At 37.0% G+C, this 19,657-nt stretch overlaps 2 protein-coding genes across 2 annotated transcripts in view; one reads left to right on the top strand and one right to left on the bottom strand.

Moving 5' to 3' along the window:
* APOOL (apolipoprotein O like) overlaps positions 1–19,657 on the bottom strand; it is a 171,094-nt gene that overhangs the window by 20,655 nt on the left and 130,782 nt on the right. The window lies entirely within an intron of this gene.
* Positions 651–19,021, top strand: SATL1 (spermidine/spermine N1-acetyl transferase like 1). The gene is made up of 6 exons (XM_007124305.3): positions 651–956; positions 11,204–11,255; positions 16,738–16,818; positions 17,216–17,317; positions 17,867–17,907; positions 18,572–19,021. Exons 1-6 carry the CDS (start codon positions 651–653, stop codon positions 18,740–18,742), a joined length of 753 nt encoding a protein of 250 aa, XP_007124367.2. The 3' UTR covers positions 18,743–19,021.

Genomic DNA, 19,657 nt, shown 5'->3' with positions numbered 1-19,657 from the left:
ACGTAAACAAGGGCACTGTGACTTCATCACTGTGACGCAGTGATGGTGCAAGGTGGTGAAGCAGTAATACTCTCCCAGGGTCATTTTCTTCTTCCCCTCACTACCAGCCTGTTGGCAGGGAAAGGCCAGATGACAACCTGAAACCCAGCCAAGCCTACAGCTGTGATAGCTGGTGAGGTCAACTCCAGCAAATCGGAGGCATCAATAATCTTCTTTAGGTAGCACTCCTTTATTTTTCCCATTCTCATCTTGATAGAAGGGTACCTCGAAGAACGAATCAACTTGAGAAAAAATAGAAACATCCTACAGCCTCCCACCACAGCACTGTAGTTAAGGACTCCTGTTACATGAAGGCACTTAGTCATTGGCCAACCAGTCGTCTGCCAACCCATCATCCACCAACTAGTTCTAAGCCAAATAGCCCTCAGCCAACCAGACACGAATCAACTGGGTATGAATCATTCAAGCTTATCAGACATGAACCAGCCAGGCACGATCTTACTTGGTATGAACCAACTGGACATGAACCAACCAGGTACAAGCCAACCTGACACTCACCAACTGGGTTAACCAGGTACGAGGCAACTAGGTCTGTGCCAAATAAGCATGAGGCAACCTGGCACATGCATGCAGGCCTGAGTCAACTAGGCATGAGGCAAACAGTCATGAGCCAATCAAGCACAACGCAATCAGGCACAAGTCAGCCAGGCCTGAGTCAATCAGGCATGAGTCAACTTCAACCAGACTGGAGCCAATCCAGCATGAGTGAACCAGGTATGAGGCAACCATGCCCAAGCCAATCCAGCATGAATCAACAAGGCATGAGGCAACCAGGCCCGAGCCAATCAATCATGAGTCAGCCAGTCATGCGGCAACCATGCCCAAGCCGATCAGGCACAAGCCAAACAGGCAGGAGACAATCAAGCATGAGGCAACCAAGTGTGAATTCTTTCCAGGTAAGACCTGTGGAGGCTCGAGACTGCCTATGTTTTCCTCTAAGAGTTTTATAGTGTCTGGCCTTTAATCCATTTTGAGTTTATTTTTGTGTATGGTGTTAGGGAGTGTTCTAATTTCATTCTTTTACATGTAGCTGTTCAATTTTCTCAGCACCACTTATTGAAGAGGCTGTCTTTTCTCCATTGTATATTTTTGCCTTCTTTGTCATAGATTAGGTGACCATAGGTACGTGGGTTTATCTCTGGGCTTTCTGTCCTGTTCCAATTATCTATATTTCTGTTTTAGTGCCAGTACCATACTGTCTTGATTCCTGTAGCTTTGTAGTATAGTCTGAAGTCAGGGAGCCTGATTCCTCCAGCTCCGTTTTTCTTTCTCAAGATTGCTTTGGCTATTCGGCGTCTTTTGTGTTTCCATACAAATTGTAAAATGTTTTGTTCTAGTTCTGTGAAAAATGCCATTGGTAATTTGATAGGGATTGCATTGAATCTGTAGATTGCTTTGGGTAATATAATCATTTTCACAAAATTGATTCTTTCAATCCAAGAACATGGTATATCTCTCTATCTGTTTGTGTCATCTTTGATTTCTTTCATCAGTATCATAATTTTCTGAGTACAGGTCTTTTGCCTCCTTAGGTAGCTCTAGGTATTTTATTCTTTTTGTTGCAATGGTAAATGGGAATGTTTCCTTAATTTCTCTTTCCAATCTTTCATTGTTAGTATATAGGAATGCAGGAGATTTCTGTATATTAATTTTGCATCCTGTGACTTTACTGAATTCATTGATTAGCTCTAAGTTTTCTGGTAGCATCTTTAGAATTTTCTATGTATAGTATCATGTCATCTGCAAACAGTGACAGTTTTAGTTCTTCTTTTCCAATTTGGATTCATTTTATTTCTTTTTTTCTCTGCTTGCCATGGCTAGGACTTCCTAAACTGTGTTGAATAATAGTGGTGAGAGTGGACATCCTTGTTTTGTTCCTGATCTTAGAGGAAATGCTTTCAGTTTTTCACCATTGAGAATGATGTTTGCTGTGGGTTGGCTATATATCAGCTTTATTATGTTGAGGTAGGTTCCATCTATGCCCACTTTCTGGAGAGGTTTTTTTTTTTATCATAAATGGGTGCTGAATTTTTCAAAAGCTTTTTCTGCATCTATTGACATGATCATATGGTTTTTATTCTTCAGTTTTTTAATATGGTATATCACATTGATCGATTTGCGTATATTGAAGAATCCTTGCATTCCTGGGATAAATCCCACTTGTTCAAGATGTATGATCCCATTAATGTGTTGTTGGATTCTGTTTGCTAGTATTTTATCGAGGATTTTTGTGTCTATGTTCATCAGTGATATTGGCCTCTAATTTTCTTTCTTTGTGACATCTTTATCTGGTTTTGGTATCAGGGTGAAGGTGGCCTCGTAGAATGAGTTTGGGAGTGTTCCTCCCTCTGTTAAATTTTGGAAGAGTTTGAGAAGGATAAGTGTTAGTTCTTCTCTAAATGTTTGATAGAATTTGCCTGTGAAGACATCTGGTCCTGTACTTTTGTTTGCTGGAAGATATTTAATCACAATTTCAATTTCAGTACTTGTGATTAATCTGTTCATCATATTTTCTGTTCCTTCCTGGTTCAGTCTTGGAAGGTTGTACTTTTCTAAGAATTTGTCCATTTTTTCCAGGTTGTCCATTTTATTGGCATATAGTTGCTTGTAGTAGTCTCTTATGATCTTTTGTATTTCTGTGGTGTCCGTTGTAAATTCTTCTTTTTCATTTCTAATTTTATTGATTTGAGTCCTCTCCCATTTTTTCTTGATGAGTCTGGTTAAAGGTTTATCAATTTTGTTTATCTTCTCAAAGAACCAGCTTTTAGTTTTATTCATCTTTGCTATTGTTTTCTTCATTTCTATTTCATTTATTTCTACTGTGATCTTTATGATTTCTTTCCTTCTACTAACTTCGGGGTTTTTTTTGTTGTTGTTGTTGTTCTTTCTCTAGTTGTTTAGGTGTAATATTCAGTTGTTTATTTGAGATTTTTCTTGTTTCTTGAGGTAGGATTGTATTGCAATAAACTTCCCTCTTAGAACTGCTTTTGCTGCATCCCATAGGTTTTGGGCCATCGTGTGTTTTTGTCATTTTTTTTCTGGGTATGTTTTGATTTCCTCTTTGATTTCTTCAGTGATCTCTTGGTGATTTAGTAGCGTATTGTTTAGCCTCCATATATTTGTATTTTTTAGAGTTTTTGTTTAGTTCTTCTCTAAATGTTTGATAGAATTTGCCTGTGAAGACATCTGGTCCTGTACTTTTGTTTGCTGGAAGATATTTAATCACAATTTCAATTTCAGTACTTGTGATTAATCTGTTCATCATATTTTCTGTTCCTCCTGTAATTGATTTCTAATCTCATAACATTGTGGTCAGAAAAGATGCTTGAAATGATTTCAATTTTCTTAAATTTACAGAGGTTTGATTGCTGACCCAAGATGTGATCTATCCTGGAGAATGTTCCATGAGCACTTGAGAAGAAAGTGTATTCTGCCACTTTTGGGTGGAATGTCTTATAAATATCAATTAAGTCTATTTGGTCTATTGTGTCATTCAAAGCTTGTGTTTCCTTTTAAATTTTCTGTCCAGATGATCTGTTTATCGGTGTAAGTGGGGTGTTAATGTATCCCACTATTATTGTGTTACTGTCAATTTCCCGTTTTATGGCTATTAACATTTGTTTTATGTATTGAGGTGGTCCTATGTTGGTTGCATAAATATTTACAATTATCTTCCTCTTGGGTTGATCCCTTGATCATTATGTAGTGTCCTTCCTTGTCTCTTGTAATTGTCTTTAAAGTCTATTTTGTCTGATATGAGTATTGCTACTCCAGCTTTCTTTTGATTCCCATTTGCTTGGAATATCTTTTTCCATCCCCTCACTTTCAGTCTGTGTGTGTCCCTAGGTCTGAAGTGTGTCTCTTGGAGAGAGCATATATATGGGTATGGTTTTTGGATCCATTCAGCTTGTCTGTGTCTTTTGGTTGGAGCATTTAATCCATTTACATTTAAGGTAATTATCGATATGTATGTTCCTATTACCATTTTCTTAATTGTCGTGGGTTTTTTCTTGTAGGTCTTTTCCTTCTCTTGTGTTTCCTGCCTAGAGAAGTTCCTTTAGCATTTGTTGTAAAGCTGGAGTGGTGGTGCTCAATTGTCTTAGCTTTTGCTTGTCTGTAAAGCTTTTGATTTCTCCTTCAAATCTGAATGAGAGTGTTGCTGGGTAGAGTATTCTTGGTTTTAGGTTTTTTCCTTTCGTCAATTTGAATATATCATTTCACTCCCTTCTGGCCTGCAGAGTTTCTGCTGAGAAATCACCTGATGACCATATTAAAGTTCTTTTGTACATTCTTTGTTGCTATTCCCTTGTTGCTTTCAATATTTTTTCTTTATCTTTAATTTTTGTCAATTTGATTACTATGTGTCTCGGTGTGTTCCTCCTTAGGTTTATCCTGCCTGGGACTCTCTGCCCTTCCTAGACTTGGGTGACTGTTTCCTTTCCCATGTTAGGGAAGTTTTCAGCTATTATCTCTTCAAGTACTTTCTCAGGTTCTTTTTCCTCTCCCTCTGGTACCCCTATAATGCGAATGTTGGTTGTTTAATGTTGTCCCAGAGGTCTCTTAGACTGTCCTCATTACCTTTCATTCTTTTTTCTGTATTCTGTTCCTCAGCAGTTATTTTCACCATTCCATCTTCCAGCTTACTTATTGGTTCTTCTGCCTCAGTTAGTCTGCTGTTGATTCCTTCTAGTGTATTTTTCATTTCAGTTATTGTGTTGTTCATCACACATTGTTTGTTCTTTAGTTCTTCTAGGTCCTTGTTAAACATTTCTTGTGTCTTCTCGATCCATGCCTCCATTCTATGTCTGAGATCTTGGAACATCTTTACTGTCATTACTCTGAATTCTTTTTCAGGTAGATTGCCCATTTCCTCTTTGTTTATTTGGCCTTGTGGGATTTACCTTGCTCCTTTGCCTGCAACATATTTCTCTGTTGTTTCATTTTGTCTAACCTATTGTGCTTATGGTCTCCTTCTGCAGGCTACAGGGTCATAGTTCCTCTTGCTTCTGTTGTCTGCCCCCTGGTGAGTGAGGTTGCTCCAGGGGCTTGTGTAGGCTTCCTGGCGTGAGGGACTGGTACCTGCACTCTGGTGGGTGGAGCTGAATCTTTTCCCTCTGAAGGGCAGGGCCATGTCAGGTGGTGTGTTTTGGAGCTTAGTATGACTTTAGGCAGCCTGTCTGCTGATGGCTGGGGCTGTGTTCCTGTCTTGCTGATTGTTTGGCGTGAGGTGTCTTGTGCTGGAGACTGCAGGCAGTTGTGTGGGGTTGGGTCTTGATGTTGATATGGACTCCTCCAGGAGCATGCATGCTGAATAATATTCCCTGGGGCCAGGAGTTCTCTGGCAGTCCAGTGTCCTGGACTTGGCGCTCTACTCTGGAGACTCAGACCCAACCAATGACCAAGGAACCAAGAGCCTGCAAGCTGCACGGTGTGGCCAGAGAAAAAGGAAAGAAAAGAAAAGAAAACCAACAGACAAACAAAATCCAAGACAAATAGCAAAAACAACAGCAAACAAACAGCAGCAATAACAACACTACACACACACACAGAAAAAAATAAAATAAAATAAAATAAACAAGAGAACAAACATACAAAAGAATTAAAAAATGAGAATAGCCAATAAGGACTAAATGAACAAGAACAAAAAATGAAAAAGAAAACAAAAACAGAAAGCAAACTTAAAAAAAGGCAAACACAAAACAAATACATAAAAATGATCAAAAATATAAAAAACAAAGAACAAAACCAAAAATAAATACAAAACAACAAAAAAGTAAAGTAAAAATAGAAAAATAAAAAAATATATTAAAATTTTTATAGAATAATAAAAAATAATAAAAACAACCACACTGAACAAAATGAAAGAAACAAAAAAAGAATAATAGTAATAATAATATTTTCCTAGGCTCTCTGCTGTCAGTGTTCTTACTCCCACAGTGAGCCAGAGCCAACCCCTGCCTCCCCAGGAGGCCCTCCAATACCTATATTTAGGTCTCTGGACCCACTGTGGGCACTGTGGGGGCAGCTCAGACTCTGGGCTGGCCCAACTCCTGTGTGTACTTTCCCCCAAAGTCCATTGCTGCTAAAGCTAGAACAGACTAAGTTGTGAGAGCACTTTTTGTCCATTCACATACTCCACAGATTCAGGGTTTACCAAGATGATCTCGGGGATTTATTCCTCAGCTTGTGCAGCTGAATGGAGAGATTTCCATTCCTCTTCGTTACTCACACCAGCCCTGGTACTCAGCTTTGGTTTTGTCCCCACCTCTGCCTGTGAACCACCCTCAGGTGCCTGTTTCTTTCCCCAGTGAGAGGGAGTGAAAGCAGTGGCTGATTGGGGCACACTTACTCACTTAGGCTGGGGAGGGGCATGGCCACAACTGGGGTGTGCGTGAATTGCCTGCAGCTGCATAGACAGTTGCAACAGACTGGGGTGTGCTCGCTCTGGTGGGAGTCCCTCCCAGTGCCTGCTGAGGCAGGGGCTGGCTTGTGGAGGTAGTGGCGGCCCTGCCCACTTGCATGCCACTCAACAATGGAGCCTCGTTTCCTAGGTAGACCATGCTTCCTCTAGGGGCATTCCACCTGTGGAGCCCCTCACTCCCATCCCCTTTGTTATATATGCACAGCCAACATTGGTCCTGTCCCTGGATCTGCTTTCTTAACCCCATGCTTTAGCACTCAGCCCCCATCAGCTTTGGTGGATTCCCATTTCAGGCAGGGGTGCCCAGGGCTGATTCCCAAGGAGGCTTTGGGATGGGTGGTGCTCAGGTCCCCAGAGCCTACGTGAGTGGAGGAGACCTTGGCTTGAGGGGCGGGCAAGGCTGCTCAAATGGGTGACCCTCCCAGTGGCTGTGGAGGCTGAAGAAGCCAGCAGGTGGGGAAAAGGGTTGTAATTGTGGCTCCGCCCCTTGCACGCCACTCAGCAATGATGCCTTTCTTCTATGGTGTCCCGGGCTTTTTCTGCAGACTTTCCTGGCTGTGGAGCTCCTTACTCCTGTCCCTTCAGGCTGTCTTTTCACAGCCAACAGCTGTCCACTCCCTGGGTCTGTGCTCCAAACCTCACTTTCCAACACCCAGCCCCCCTTCGCAAAAGGTGACTTACGACTAAGGTTGGAATGTGCAGAGCTGCTGTGTACGCCATGCGTGCAGTTCTTACTTTGTTCTGCCTTCCACAGACCATCCACTGCATTCTCCTTTGATCCCCTGAATGTCCTTTTCTGTCCCAACTGCTTTCCACACGGTGAGGGAGTTTATCTGAGTGTGGGGACCTCTCCTCACTTTCAGCTTCCCACCAGGGTTGCCGGTCACTGTTTTGATTCCTCTTTCCTTTTTTTCTTCTTTCTTTCATCCTACCCAGTTTTGAGGGGATTTTCTTGTCCTTTTAGGTGTCCAAAGTCTTCTGCTAATGTTCAGCAGGTGCTCTATGAGAATTGTTCCATTTGTAGATGTATTCTTGATGTACTTGTGAGGAACAATGAATTTCATGTCCTCCTATTCTGTCATCTTGACTTCTCAATTTTAACTTTAAAAGAGGATCTTTGGTAAAAGGAAGGCTTAACTCAAATGAATGACCTGTCAGTGATAGAATTTCAGGTATTAATGGCTAAGATTTTAGGGTAGGGCCTCTTGCTTTGAAGACCACACCTACATGTAGAAGCTAATGATTGACTGCCCAGAAAACAATATTTGTCCACAACAAATTTTCCGTATAATTTCAGACTGTTCTTTGACTCCTGAAGCCCATCCACAGATAGCCTCCCAGAAGTCCAAGGAGCAGGGTTAAAAATTTCTGATTTAAAATTCATTTTAGGGCTTCCCTGGTGGTGCAGTGGTTGAGAGTCCGCCTGCCGATGCACGAGACACGGGTTCATGCCCCGGTCCGGGAGGATCCCACATGCCATGGAGTGGCTGGGCCCGTGAGCCATGGCTGCTGAGCCTGCATGTCTGGAGCCTGTGCTCCACAACGGGAGAGGCCACAACAGTGAGAGGTCCGCATACCACACAAAAAAAAAATCATTTTAACGATTTTCCTGGAAATCATCCCTGTGTAGTAAAGGTGACAAGCTATTAGCCATACTTCATCTACTGTGCTGAAGTTCTGTGGCACTCAAAGCAATCATGTATGTAATGCACAACCTAAACAGTTCCATATAAAAGCCCATATAAAAACAGTAGCCTAGATTTTTTAAAGGAGTAAATATTTGGCTGGAACAAGGCACAGTTTATAGGTAAGGAAAACTTGTAAAAGAGTTTTGTAATGGAACTGTTTCCATATATATATGTATATAATTTAAATTAGGCCAAGTTTCTGTTCCCTTTGATCAGAGCATGTATTTTAATGGACAAAATAAAATATCAGAAGTTTTCTAGTGAAATCTATCTGTTGAAATGATGCTAGGCCTGGTTACAGATCTGTAAGAACTGGGTTATCTATCTTCCCATGCCTTCCATTCTATTCTATCCCCCAAAGTTCCCACATCATTTATCTAATTGTCATTAATCCACATGACTAGGTCATCAATCAAAATACTATGCCCAACATGTTAATTATTCTAGAAGCACATTTTTCCAGGTAGAAAATAATTTTAAAGGTTTTTTTTTCTTAGCCTAGTATCTGACACCCAGTTGGCAATTAATAAATTTATTATTGAACGACAGTGAATCTTTCTATCCAGAAAACTTACCTTCCTTATCTTTCCAAACAGTGCCCATTGTTATCACCAAGGGAAAAATACATCACTAGATTCTCTGACTTTAGTGAACCTGTATCTGTGAAGTTCCTAACCACATTTACTTTTGAATTTGCCTCATGTACCTGAATATACACTAGATGTTTCTTGGAAATAATTCTAATGAATATTCACTGTAGAAAAATAATAGAAAAGCTAAATTACTCTGCATCACAGACATGAATATAATGATTAATTAGCTTTGGGATGTTATTCTTTGATACATACATGTCCATTCACCCTAACTCCTGTTCATTGATCAGTTTTCAAAGCATTCTCTCTTTGCTTTGCAAGGGATTTATGAGAGTTTGCCATCTACAAACTGTTTCCATCTACATATATATGTGTAATATATATATACATATATATATTATACACACACACACACACACATATATATATATATATATATATATATATATATATAAAACCCATATATATAAATACTCATTCCTTAACTGAGTATTTTGCAGGTTTTACTTACTGTCCTGCCACTAAAATTCTTCCAACCATCATTTGTATGAATCTGTTTTATCATATTCTTAATCACCACACCACAGCATTATTTGGGGATCTAGTCACTTTATGGCTAGGCAGCTATAACTTCTTGTTTACCAGACTTTCCATTTAAAGCCTTTTATTATGGTGGTTCTCAAACTGTGGTTTTTGGACCATTGGTGATCCATAAGAAGGACTGTGTACTATTTATATCTAATTTTTGTTCTTTATGCAAACATTGAGTGCAAACTAGGGGAAGGCCATGGGCTAGGAACTATAAAGGATATCAGATTATTAAATTATAGTCCCTGCCCTCAAAGGGCTTATAGTGTCTTAGAGAATGTGCTCAAAACAGCAGCCAAGATGCTTAAATTCCATTGGGCTCTGGTTGTACTGAGAATAAAATCCAAATTTCTTGGCAACGCTGTACATAATCTGGCCCTTGCTGTCTTCCTTATATATTTTATACATTTTTTTTCCATTATAAATTTAATGCAATTCCAGTCAAAATCCCCAAATTTTCATGTGGAAGAATAAACATGTGATTGTTTCTAGAAAAATTCCAAAAAGAAGAGTGAGGAGGGGAGATGATCCCTATCAGATATTATAAAACTGTAAGTTATTAAAATACTATGGTAATCTATTACCATAGATGCAGAGATATATCATTGGAACAGAATGGAGTGTCCAGAAATTCTGTTAAGTATATATGAGAATGTAGTACATGATAAAATGGACACTTCAAGTCAGTTAGTAAAAGATAGGTTATTAAATAAACAGTGTTGGGATAACTGGGAGAAAAAGATAAAGGTGAAATTCCAACTTCTTACATACACACACACAAACAAAACCAAATTAATCAAGTTAATATACGGAATTTAAAACAGATTGGTGGTTGCTAGAGGGGGGAGGTAGGGGTGGGGGATATGGGTGAAGGTAGTTAAAAGGTAAAGGTTTCCATGTATAAGATAGATAAGCTCTGGGGATGTCATGTACAGTATGGTGACTATAGTTAACAAAACCATAGTATATATTTGAAAGTTATTAAGAGAGTAGATCTTAAAAGTTCTCATCACAAGAAATAAATTGTAACTATGTGAGATCATTGATGTTAACTAACCTTATCGTGGTAATCATTTCACAGTATATGCATACATCAAATCATTACATTGCCCACCTTGGACTAATACAATGTTATACGTCAGTTATATCTTAATAAAACTGGAAAAAATTTAAAAAATTAAGAAGGGAACAAAAGTGACTATTTTTATAATCCCAAAGTGGGGATTGCCCTTCCAAGCTTGAGATCCAAACTATGAAGAATTGATTTGAATGTGTAGAATTATTTTAAAAAGCCAAATAAAGTCTAAAGTTAAATTGGGAAGAACACCTCACAAGCAAACACAACAGACTTTCCGTAAAGTCTATGAGCTTTATAATACATAGACTTTGTGATATCTACCTTGAATGCTCAGAAAAACTTTTGGCTTTACTTCCTGATTTCTGGTTGTATTCAAGGCTAGTTACCTAGACAGTTGACCTTCACAGGAATGATGTATCAACATAGTTAATCTTCTCTATATATATTCTCTTGTTGCATATGCTGTTTTGGATTTTAAGTTTCTAGATGACTGGAGTTAAGTCTGACTCACTTTTAATACTACCCAGGACATCGTATGTTAATAAATGCTCAATAAAAGCTTCATGCCTATCTTTAGAATTTGTTACTAGGAATTCTCTGGTGGGCCACTGGTTAAGACTTGGCACTTTCACTGCCATGACCCAGATTCAATCCCTGGTCAGGGAACTAAGATCTCACAAGGCACTCAGTACGGACAAAAAAATAAAAAAATGAAAAAGTAATTTAAAAAATTTGTTACTAAACCATAAACTGAAAGTCTTCTCTACTTTGACAGGAATTGGCTGCCTGTGAAAACATGCTAGATGCAATGAAGTTAAGAGCAAAGGGTAAGATGTTTTATGGTATTTTCAGAGCTGGAAAAAGAAGCATGGCATAATGTATGCACAAAGCACTACTTGTACCTAGATATGTGTATACTGCTGTCCTTGGTACACAAAGAAGTTGTCAATAATAGTATTTGGATATACAGGGCAAAAGTTTGTATAAAAAGCTATTGTTTAATAGCTTTGTCAGTGCACCACTATTTTATATTTTCCTCATTTTTAAAATATGAAATTGATAGTTAAGAGCTTTTACATCTTTACAGTGGCAATAAATTTCAACTAATTTTGGAAATGTAAAATGAGAAGTGTAGTTGGTCAAAGACAATATAATTTAATGCTCAATGTTAGTAGTAGCTTGATAGGATGAAATGGATAAAAGCAAAATGACTTAAAACTATTTTCAAGATATTTACTACATTTTGAGAGCCAGCAATATTAATAGCCAATGCTAGTGTTTTATGATGAATTGCAACATTTTAGGCAGGAAATGTGAACACTGAGAGAAGAGATGATTAAAGTGTACAGACAGTCCCTGACTTACTTATGGTATGACTTTGAACAATTTTTCAACTTTATAAAGCAATACACATTCAGTAGAAACTGTACCGCAAATTTGACTTTTGTCCTTTTCCTGGGCCAGCTATATATAATAGGATACTCTCTTATGATGCTGGGCAGCAGCAGTGAGCCACAGCTCCTAGTCAGCCATGTGATCATGAGGGTAAATAACTGATACACTTACAACCATTCTGTACCCATACAACCATTCTGTTTTCACTTAATATTCAATAAATTACATGAGATATTTGACACTTTATTATAAAATAGGCTTTGTGTTAGATGATTTTGCCCAACTCTAGGCTAATGCAAGTGCTCTGAGCAGGTTTAAGGTAGGCCAGGCTAAGTTATGATGTTTGATAGGTTAGGTGTATTAAATGCATTTTCGACTTTTATGACACTTTCACTTTATGATGGGTTTATCAGGATGTAACCCAATTGTAGGTCAAGGAAAGTCTGTATAAAATTATACACTTGGAATTCTAAATGAATTTGAGGATCAGCTTTACCACTCCTGTAAAAAAGGATGTTAGAATTTTGATAGGGACAACATTGAATCTTTAGATCACTTTGGGTACTATTGACATCTTAACAATGTTAAGTCTTATCTATGAACATGGGATAACTTTTAATTTATTTAGGTCTTTAACTTCTTTCAGCAATGTTTTATAGTTTTTAGTATGCAAGTATTTCACCTCCTTGCGTAGATTTGCTCCTAGGTATTTAATTATTTTAGAGGCAATTGTAAATGGAATTGTTTTTAAATTTACTTTTTGGTTTGTTCTTTGCTGCTGTATAGAAATAAAACTGATTTTTTTGTTGATCTTGTAGCCTGCAACTTTAATGAATTAATTTATTAGTGTTAGTAGCTTTCTTTTGGATTCTTTGGGATTTTCAATCAGTAGGATCATGTCATCTGCAAATAGAGATAATTTTACCTCTTCCTTTCTAATTTGGAAGGCTTTTATTTATTTTTCTTGCCTAATAGCTCTAGCAATAACTTCCAGTACAAAGTTGAATAGCAGTGGTGAGAGTGGGCATCCTTGTCTTGTTCCTAATCTTAGGGGGAATGCTTTCAGTCACTTACCATTAAAGTTAACTTTTTAAAAACATAGGTACCCATTATCATGTTGAGGAATTTCCCTCTATTCCTAGTTTTCTAAGGGCTTTCATCATAAAAGGGTGCTGGATTTTGTCAATTGCCTTTTCTGCACCAACTGAGATTGTCATGTGTTTTTTTCCCCTTTGATTGATTTCCTTATGTTGAACCATCCTTTTGTTCCTAGAATGAATCACACGGTCATAGTGAATGATCCTTTTAATATGCTGTTGAGTTTAATTTGCTATTTTGTTGAGTATTTTTGCATCTGTATTAATAAGAGATATTTATTTGCCATTTTTCTGCTAGCTTTGAGCTTAGCTTACTCCTTTTTCTAGTTTTTAATGTGTAAGGTTAGGTCATGGCTTGAGATCTTTCTTCCTCCCTCTCTCCCTTCCTTCCCTTTCTTCCCTTTTTTCTTTCTTTCCTTCCTTCCTTCCTTTTTCTTTCTTTCTTTCCTTTATTTCTTCCTTTCCTTTCCTTCCTTCCTTTCCTCCCTCCCTCTCTTCTCCTTCCTTCCTTCTTTCCTTTCTTTCTTTCCCTCCCTCCCTCCCTCCCTTCCTTTATAATGTTGGAATTTACAACTATAAGTTCCCTTCTGAGCACTTCTTTCACTGCATCCCATAAGTTTTATATATTGCTTTCATTCTCATTTCTCTCTGTTTTCTAATTTCTCTTGTTTTTTTTTTTTACCATCTTTATTGGAGTATAACTGTTTTACAATGGTGTGTTACTTTCTGCTTTACAACAAAGTGAATCAGTTATACATATACATATGTTCCCATATCTCTTCCCTCTTGTTTCTCCCTCCCTCCCACGCTCCCTAGCTCACCCCTCTATGTGGTCACAAAGCACAGAGCTGATCTCCCTGTTCTATGCAGCTGCTTCCTTCTAGCTATCTATTTTACATTTGGTAGTGTATATATGTCCATGCCACTCTCTTGTTATTTCTACTTTGAGCCAAAGTTGAGTGCATTGTTTAATTTCCACATATTTGTGAATTTCCTAGTTTCCTTCTATCAGTTTCTAGTTTCAATCCATTGTGATTGGAGAAGGTACTTTGTATGGTTTCAATCTTTCAAAACGTATTAAGACTTGCTTTTTGGCCTAACATATGGTCTATCCTAGAGAAAGTTCAAGAAAAATGTGTATTATGTTGTTGGGTGGGATGCACTGTATATTTCTGTTAGGTCCAACTGATCTATAGCTTTGTTCAAATAATCTATTAACATATTTATCATTGGTCTGTTTGTTCAGTACATTATTGAAATCGATGTAATGAAGTTTCCTAGTATTATTTTAGAGCTGTCTATTTCTATCTTCAATTCTGTCAATATTTGCTTCATATATTTTGGAGCTCTGATGTTTGGTGCATAAATGTTTATAAATGTTATATCTTCTTGGTAAATTGAAACTTCTATCACTATATAATATCCTTCTCTCTGGTAAGAGTTTTTTATTTAAAGTCTATTTTGTCTTATATTAGTACAGCCATCCCAGCTTTCTTTTGATTACTATTTTCATGAAATGTCTTTTTCCATCATTTCACTATCAACCTTCTTGTGTGTGTTTTTTTTAAAATCTAAAGTAAGTCTCTTACAGACAGCATATAGTTGGATCATTTTTAAAAGTTCATTCTGCTAATCTCTCTTTTGATTAGAGCATTTAATCCATTTACATTTAAAGTAATTACTGATAAGGTGGGAATTCTGACATTTTCCTATTTGTTTTCTAGATGTTTTTTGTCCATCATTTCCAACATTGCTACCTTCTTTTGTACTTAGTTGATTTTTGTAGTAAAATGTTTTGATTCCCTTCTCATTTCCTTATGTGTATATTCTATAGACATTTTCTTTGTTGTTATCATGGGGATTACATTTAACATCTTAAAGTTATAACAATAAAATTTGAATTTGTACTAGCTTGATTTCAATAGCATACAAAAACTCTTCTCCTGTACATGTCAATTCCCCTTTTATGTTATTGATGTCACAGATTACATCTTTATACATTGTGTGCCCAAGAACACACATTAATGACTAATTTTATGCAGTTGTCTTTTAAATCATGTAGAAAATAAAAAGAACTACAAATTTAAAATAACACTAGTTCTTTATAATTGCCCATGTATTTACCTTTAACTAGGCACCATTACCTTTATCTTTATTTCTTCATATGGCTTTGAGTTACCACCTATTTTCCTTCCATTTCAATCTGAAGGACTCCTTTTAGCATTTTATGCAGGGCAGGTCTAGAGATAACAAACTTCCTCAGGTTCTTTGTTTGTGTGGGGGTGAGTCTGGGGATATCTTAATTTCTCCTTCATTTTTGAAGGACAGTTTTGGTGGATATAGAATTCTTGGTTGACAAGTTTCTGCACTTCTCCACTCCTTCTCTGTCCCCAGTACTTTGAGTATATCAATCCACTGCCTTCTGGCTTCCAAGGTTTCTGATGAGAAATCAGATGATAATCCTATTGAAGATCCATTGTATGTGACAAGTTACTTCTGCCTTGCTGCTTTCAAGATTTTCTCTTTGTCTTTCAACAGTTTGATTACGTGTCTTGGTGTTGACTTTTGGGGTTTATACCACTTGGAGTTTGTTGAACTTGGATGTGTAGATTGATGTCTTGCATCAAATCTGGGAAGTTTCAGTTGTTATTCAAATATTCTTTTTTCCTTTCTCTCTCTTCTTCTGAGAGTCCCATAATTTGTATCTTGGTCCATTTGATGGTGTTCCACAGATACCTTAGGCTCTTTGCTTTTCTTCATCTTTTTTGTTCCTCAGACTTCATAATTTCAATTGTCCTATCTTCAAGTTAACTCATTCTTTCTTCTGCTTGCTTAGAAATTCTGATTTTGAACCCCTAGAGTACACTTCTCATTTATTATAATTTTCAGCTTCAGAGCTTTTTGATGGGTATTCTTCTTTTTATAATTTCTATTTATTTATATTCCTATTGGGTTTATACATGTTTTTCTTGTCTTTGTGCATGTCACCCTTTAGCTCTTTTAGCACCCTTAAGACAGTTGTTTTAAAGTCTTTGTTTAGTAAGTCTGACATCTGGGGTTCCTCCGGTATGTTTTCTGTTAATTTACTTGGTTCCTTTGAATGGGCTATACTTTCCAGTTTCTTTGTATGCACTGTGAGTTTTTGTTGTTGAAAACTGGACATTTTAATCTTATAATGTGTTAACTCTTGAAATCAAATTCTCTTGCTTCCCCAGGGTTGGCTGTTTTTTATTGTTATAGGGTGCCTGTGTCAGAGATCAATCTGAGTTAAATGTTTAAAGGTATTTGAAGGTCTTTTCTAAGTCTGTGTCTTTCCCTGATCATGCATGGTGGCTTTGTAGATTCTCCTGTATACAAGGTTGTTTTTGAATGTCTAACAAAACTGGTGTGGCTCCTTTAAATCTCCTGGAAGCTGCTTTAGTTGGTGGAGGTTAGAAAAATGGCTGCCAACCTCCAAGTCCTCACCTCAGCATTGAGAGTAGCAATCCACTCCCGCAATTCAGGAGTCTCAGCAGTGCCTACAGTTGCCTGCCGTGAGATGAGGTAGGACATGATGGAGTTGGGGGTGTGTGCTTGGAAGCCAGCACTGGGCTGATGGCTGAATTTTGCCAAAATTAACGGCAGTTTACCAGCCAAGCTGTCCTCTGGAAGTTGTAAGTATTCAAATAAACTCTAGTGTTCCAAAATACTTCAGGCAGTTTATGCCAGTACAGTTGTTGTGTAGGTGAAGAAAGGAATTCTGGTGCTGCCAACTCCACCATCTTCCTTTTCTCTACTGTAAATTTTCTAACATATTTTATGTGAATTGATGTTTCAGATGTACTCAGGGGTGGCTTTGGGGACGATCCCCTTTTCTACTGCTTGATTGCAGAAGTACACAATCATCAAAAACCATCAGGTAAAATAAACCTTCCTTTTTCAATTTAATCTAGAGTATATTTTCTCTATCCTGAAAACAAAGTACAGTTTGATAGCATATAATTACTATTAAGCAGAGGAGAAGAGTGTAAGTACATAAACTGCGTCTTGTTTTTAAGAGAAAATGTATGGTATGTACTTATGTTTGTAAATGCATAGAAAAAATTTTTAGGAAGAATATACTCCACACTGTTAAAAGTTGGGTTATCTCTTAAAGGTTGTATTATAAAGGACATAAACCTTCTACATTATACATTACTTTATTGCTTGAAATTTTGTCCAGCAAGCTTTTATTACTTTAATAGTTATTTGGGAGGAAAGAACATTACAAGATTCAAAGCATTAACCTCTTTATACCCTCTCTTTCCTCTTCCTAGGAAAAGTGACTGTTGGATTTGCCATGTACTACTTTACATACGACCCCTGGATTGGCAAGTTACTTTACCTAGAGGACTTTTATGTCATACAAGCTTACCGAGGTCAAGTAACACTTACAGTATTACTTATACTTTAAAAATTAAAATGGTATATTTTAAGGAGAGTTAGTATAAATGTGTTTAAGCTAGTTTATGTAACTCATTTCTATTTCATGCGCCTGATCACTATCTTAGTTACCCGTGCATATGGTGAAGACTCAATCACAGATTAGAAAAAGATTTATTAGTTCCCATCAAGCCTTGAATAAGTCAAGTTATCAAAGCTACACTTTCATGTTTAAAACGTGCTTTTACATTTTGTGTTGGTTTGTCTAAAATGAATAAGAAATATATTCTGTGATAAGATGACAGTGATAGGGACACATTTCCTCTTCACTAATCTTTAAAGTAAATCCAAAATCTTTTCCATTACCTTTGGAACCACATGCCAATTAGGAAAAAGAGATATGAAAAACATTCATGAGTTGAATTTCAACACAAGCTATTACGAATATATAACAACCAGATAAAGGGTTTAAAGTAAAGTAAATAACTTGTTAAATGGAGTTTTTTAACTTATGTTTTTTTCATTTTGCATTATCTATTTAAAAGGTCTAGGTATTGGAGCTGAAATGCTGAAGAGGCTAAGTCAGGTATATATTGCAGTTAGTATTATTATTCTATATGCTACCCTTTTCTTCATCAAATGTTATTATTCAACATGGCATAAATTAGATAATTTATCTTAACATCTGAACTGAACATAATCTCAAAATATGCTTAATTTTTTATTCTAATTACAGTGGATCTTCAAATCAGATATTCATACAGATCATAATTGAGTTATGTTTAATTAAGAGTTGTGTTCTATATAACCCACAACCACATTATATACCTTTGTGATACAAAGCAGAAGTAAGCAAAAGGGAGATTAGAAGGCAATTTTACCCATAAAATAGGTCTACAGTATGAATATGAGAACATAAAAAGATTCTTTTATATTTTGGAAATAAACATGAGAATTTTAGGTAAACTTTTTCTATAGAATAAAGAAAAAAATAGTGAAGTAGATTTATAGAAAACCAATGAGTAGACTTTGCAAATGTGTTTTGGACTTCTAAAGAAAGTATTTAAAAACTTGACGGGACTTTTTTTCTTTTTACAAATTTAGAGAAGTCCAAGAGATAACTATTGTATTATTTTTGGGAGTATTTTACACACACACACAGTGCCTTGCATACAGATCTTTAATCAAATAAATGTGCTAATGAAGATTATACTTTCAAGTAACAGTAATCTCCATTTGTTTTTAAACAGATAGCCATCAGAAACCAGTGTAACTGCATGAACTTTCTGGTCATCATTTGGAACCAGGCTTCTACTGACTACTACGCCTGTCAAGGGGCTTTAGACCTTTCCTCCGAGGAGGGCAGGCATCGGTTCAGGTTTAACAGAGAAGAACTCATGGACATGGCAGGGGAAGAGTGAAAGATGACACATCACAAATTGTCCCAATACAGGCTCCAACATTTAAATGTCAGCTGAGTCTAACAGCAGTTTGATTTTGAGTGTTGTACAAGTGAACAAACTCTCGTTTCAGCAGATCTTTTACTCTGAAACAGATTTTACAGATAGAGTCAACTTTCCATTATCCAACCTAATATACTAATGGCTGGTAGCAGAGCTTATGATCCAAAATAGCAGATAATTCAAAAATAACTTACACTTGGCTTTAGGATATTTATTTTTTATCCACCATATATTATTATATTTCAAATGCTTATATTTTTACACTGTAACACACCTGAAATCAGGATAAGTATTATCATCAACAGGCAGCACTTTTTAAAAAAAAAACATCTTTATTGGAGTATAATTGCTTTAAAATGGTGTGTTAGCTTCTGCTTTATAACAAAGTGAATCAGTTTTACATATACATATGTTCCCATATCTCTTCCCTCTTGCATCTCCCTCCCTCCCACACTCCCTATCCCACCCCTCTAGGTGGTCACAAAGCACCGAGCTGATCTCCCTGTGCTATGCGGCTGCTTCCCACTAGCTACCTATTTTACGTTTGGTAGTGTATATATTTCCATGCCACTCTCTCATGTTGTCACAGCTTCCCCTTCCCCATCCCCATATCCTCAAGTCCATTCTCTAGTAGGTCTGTGTCTTTATTCCCATCTTGTCCCTAGGTTCTTCATGACTTTTTTTTTCTTCGATTCCATATATATATGTGTTAGCATACGGTATTTGTTTTTCTCTGACTTACTTCACTCTGTATGACAGACTCCAGGTCCATCCACCTCACTACAAATAACTCAATTTCGTTTCTTTTTATGGCTGAGTAATATTCCATTGTATATATGTGCCACATCTTCTTTATCCATCCATCTGTTGATG

The sequence above is a fragment of the Physeter macrocephalus genome, chromosome 21 (genome assembly GCF_002837175.3).
Source record: "Physeter macrocephalus isolate SW-GA chromosome 21, ASM283717v5, whole genome shotgun sequence".
Taxonomy (NCBI): domain Eukaryota; kingdom Metazoa; phylum Chordata; class Mammalia; order Artiodactyla; family Physeteridae; genus Physeter; species Physeter macrocephalus.
The sequence above is the reverse complement of the archived record's forward strand: the minus strand, read 5'-3'. Positions and strand labels throughout refer to the sequence as shown.

What these genes read in the sequence shown, in the direction of transcription:
- SATL1 (XM_007124305.3), top strand. Translation starts at nt 651, where the DNA reads ATGAGGCAAACAGTCATGAGCCAATCAAGCACAACGCAATCAGGCACA. An exon ending in CAAGTGTGAATTCTTTCCAG is followed by an intron (nt 957 to 11,203) that starts GTAAGACCTGTG and finishes CTACTTTGACAG; the next exon opens with GAATTGGCTGCCTGTGAAAA. An exon ending in TGCTGAAGAGGCTAAGTCAG is followed by an intron (nt 17,908 to 18,571) that starts GTATATATTGCA and finishes GTTTTTAAACAG; the next exon opens with ATAGCCATCAGAAACCAGTG.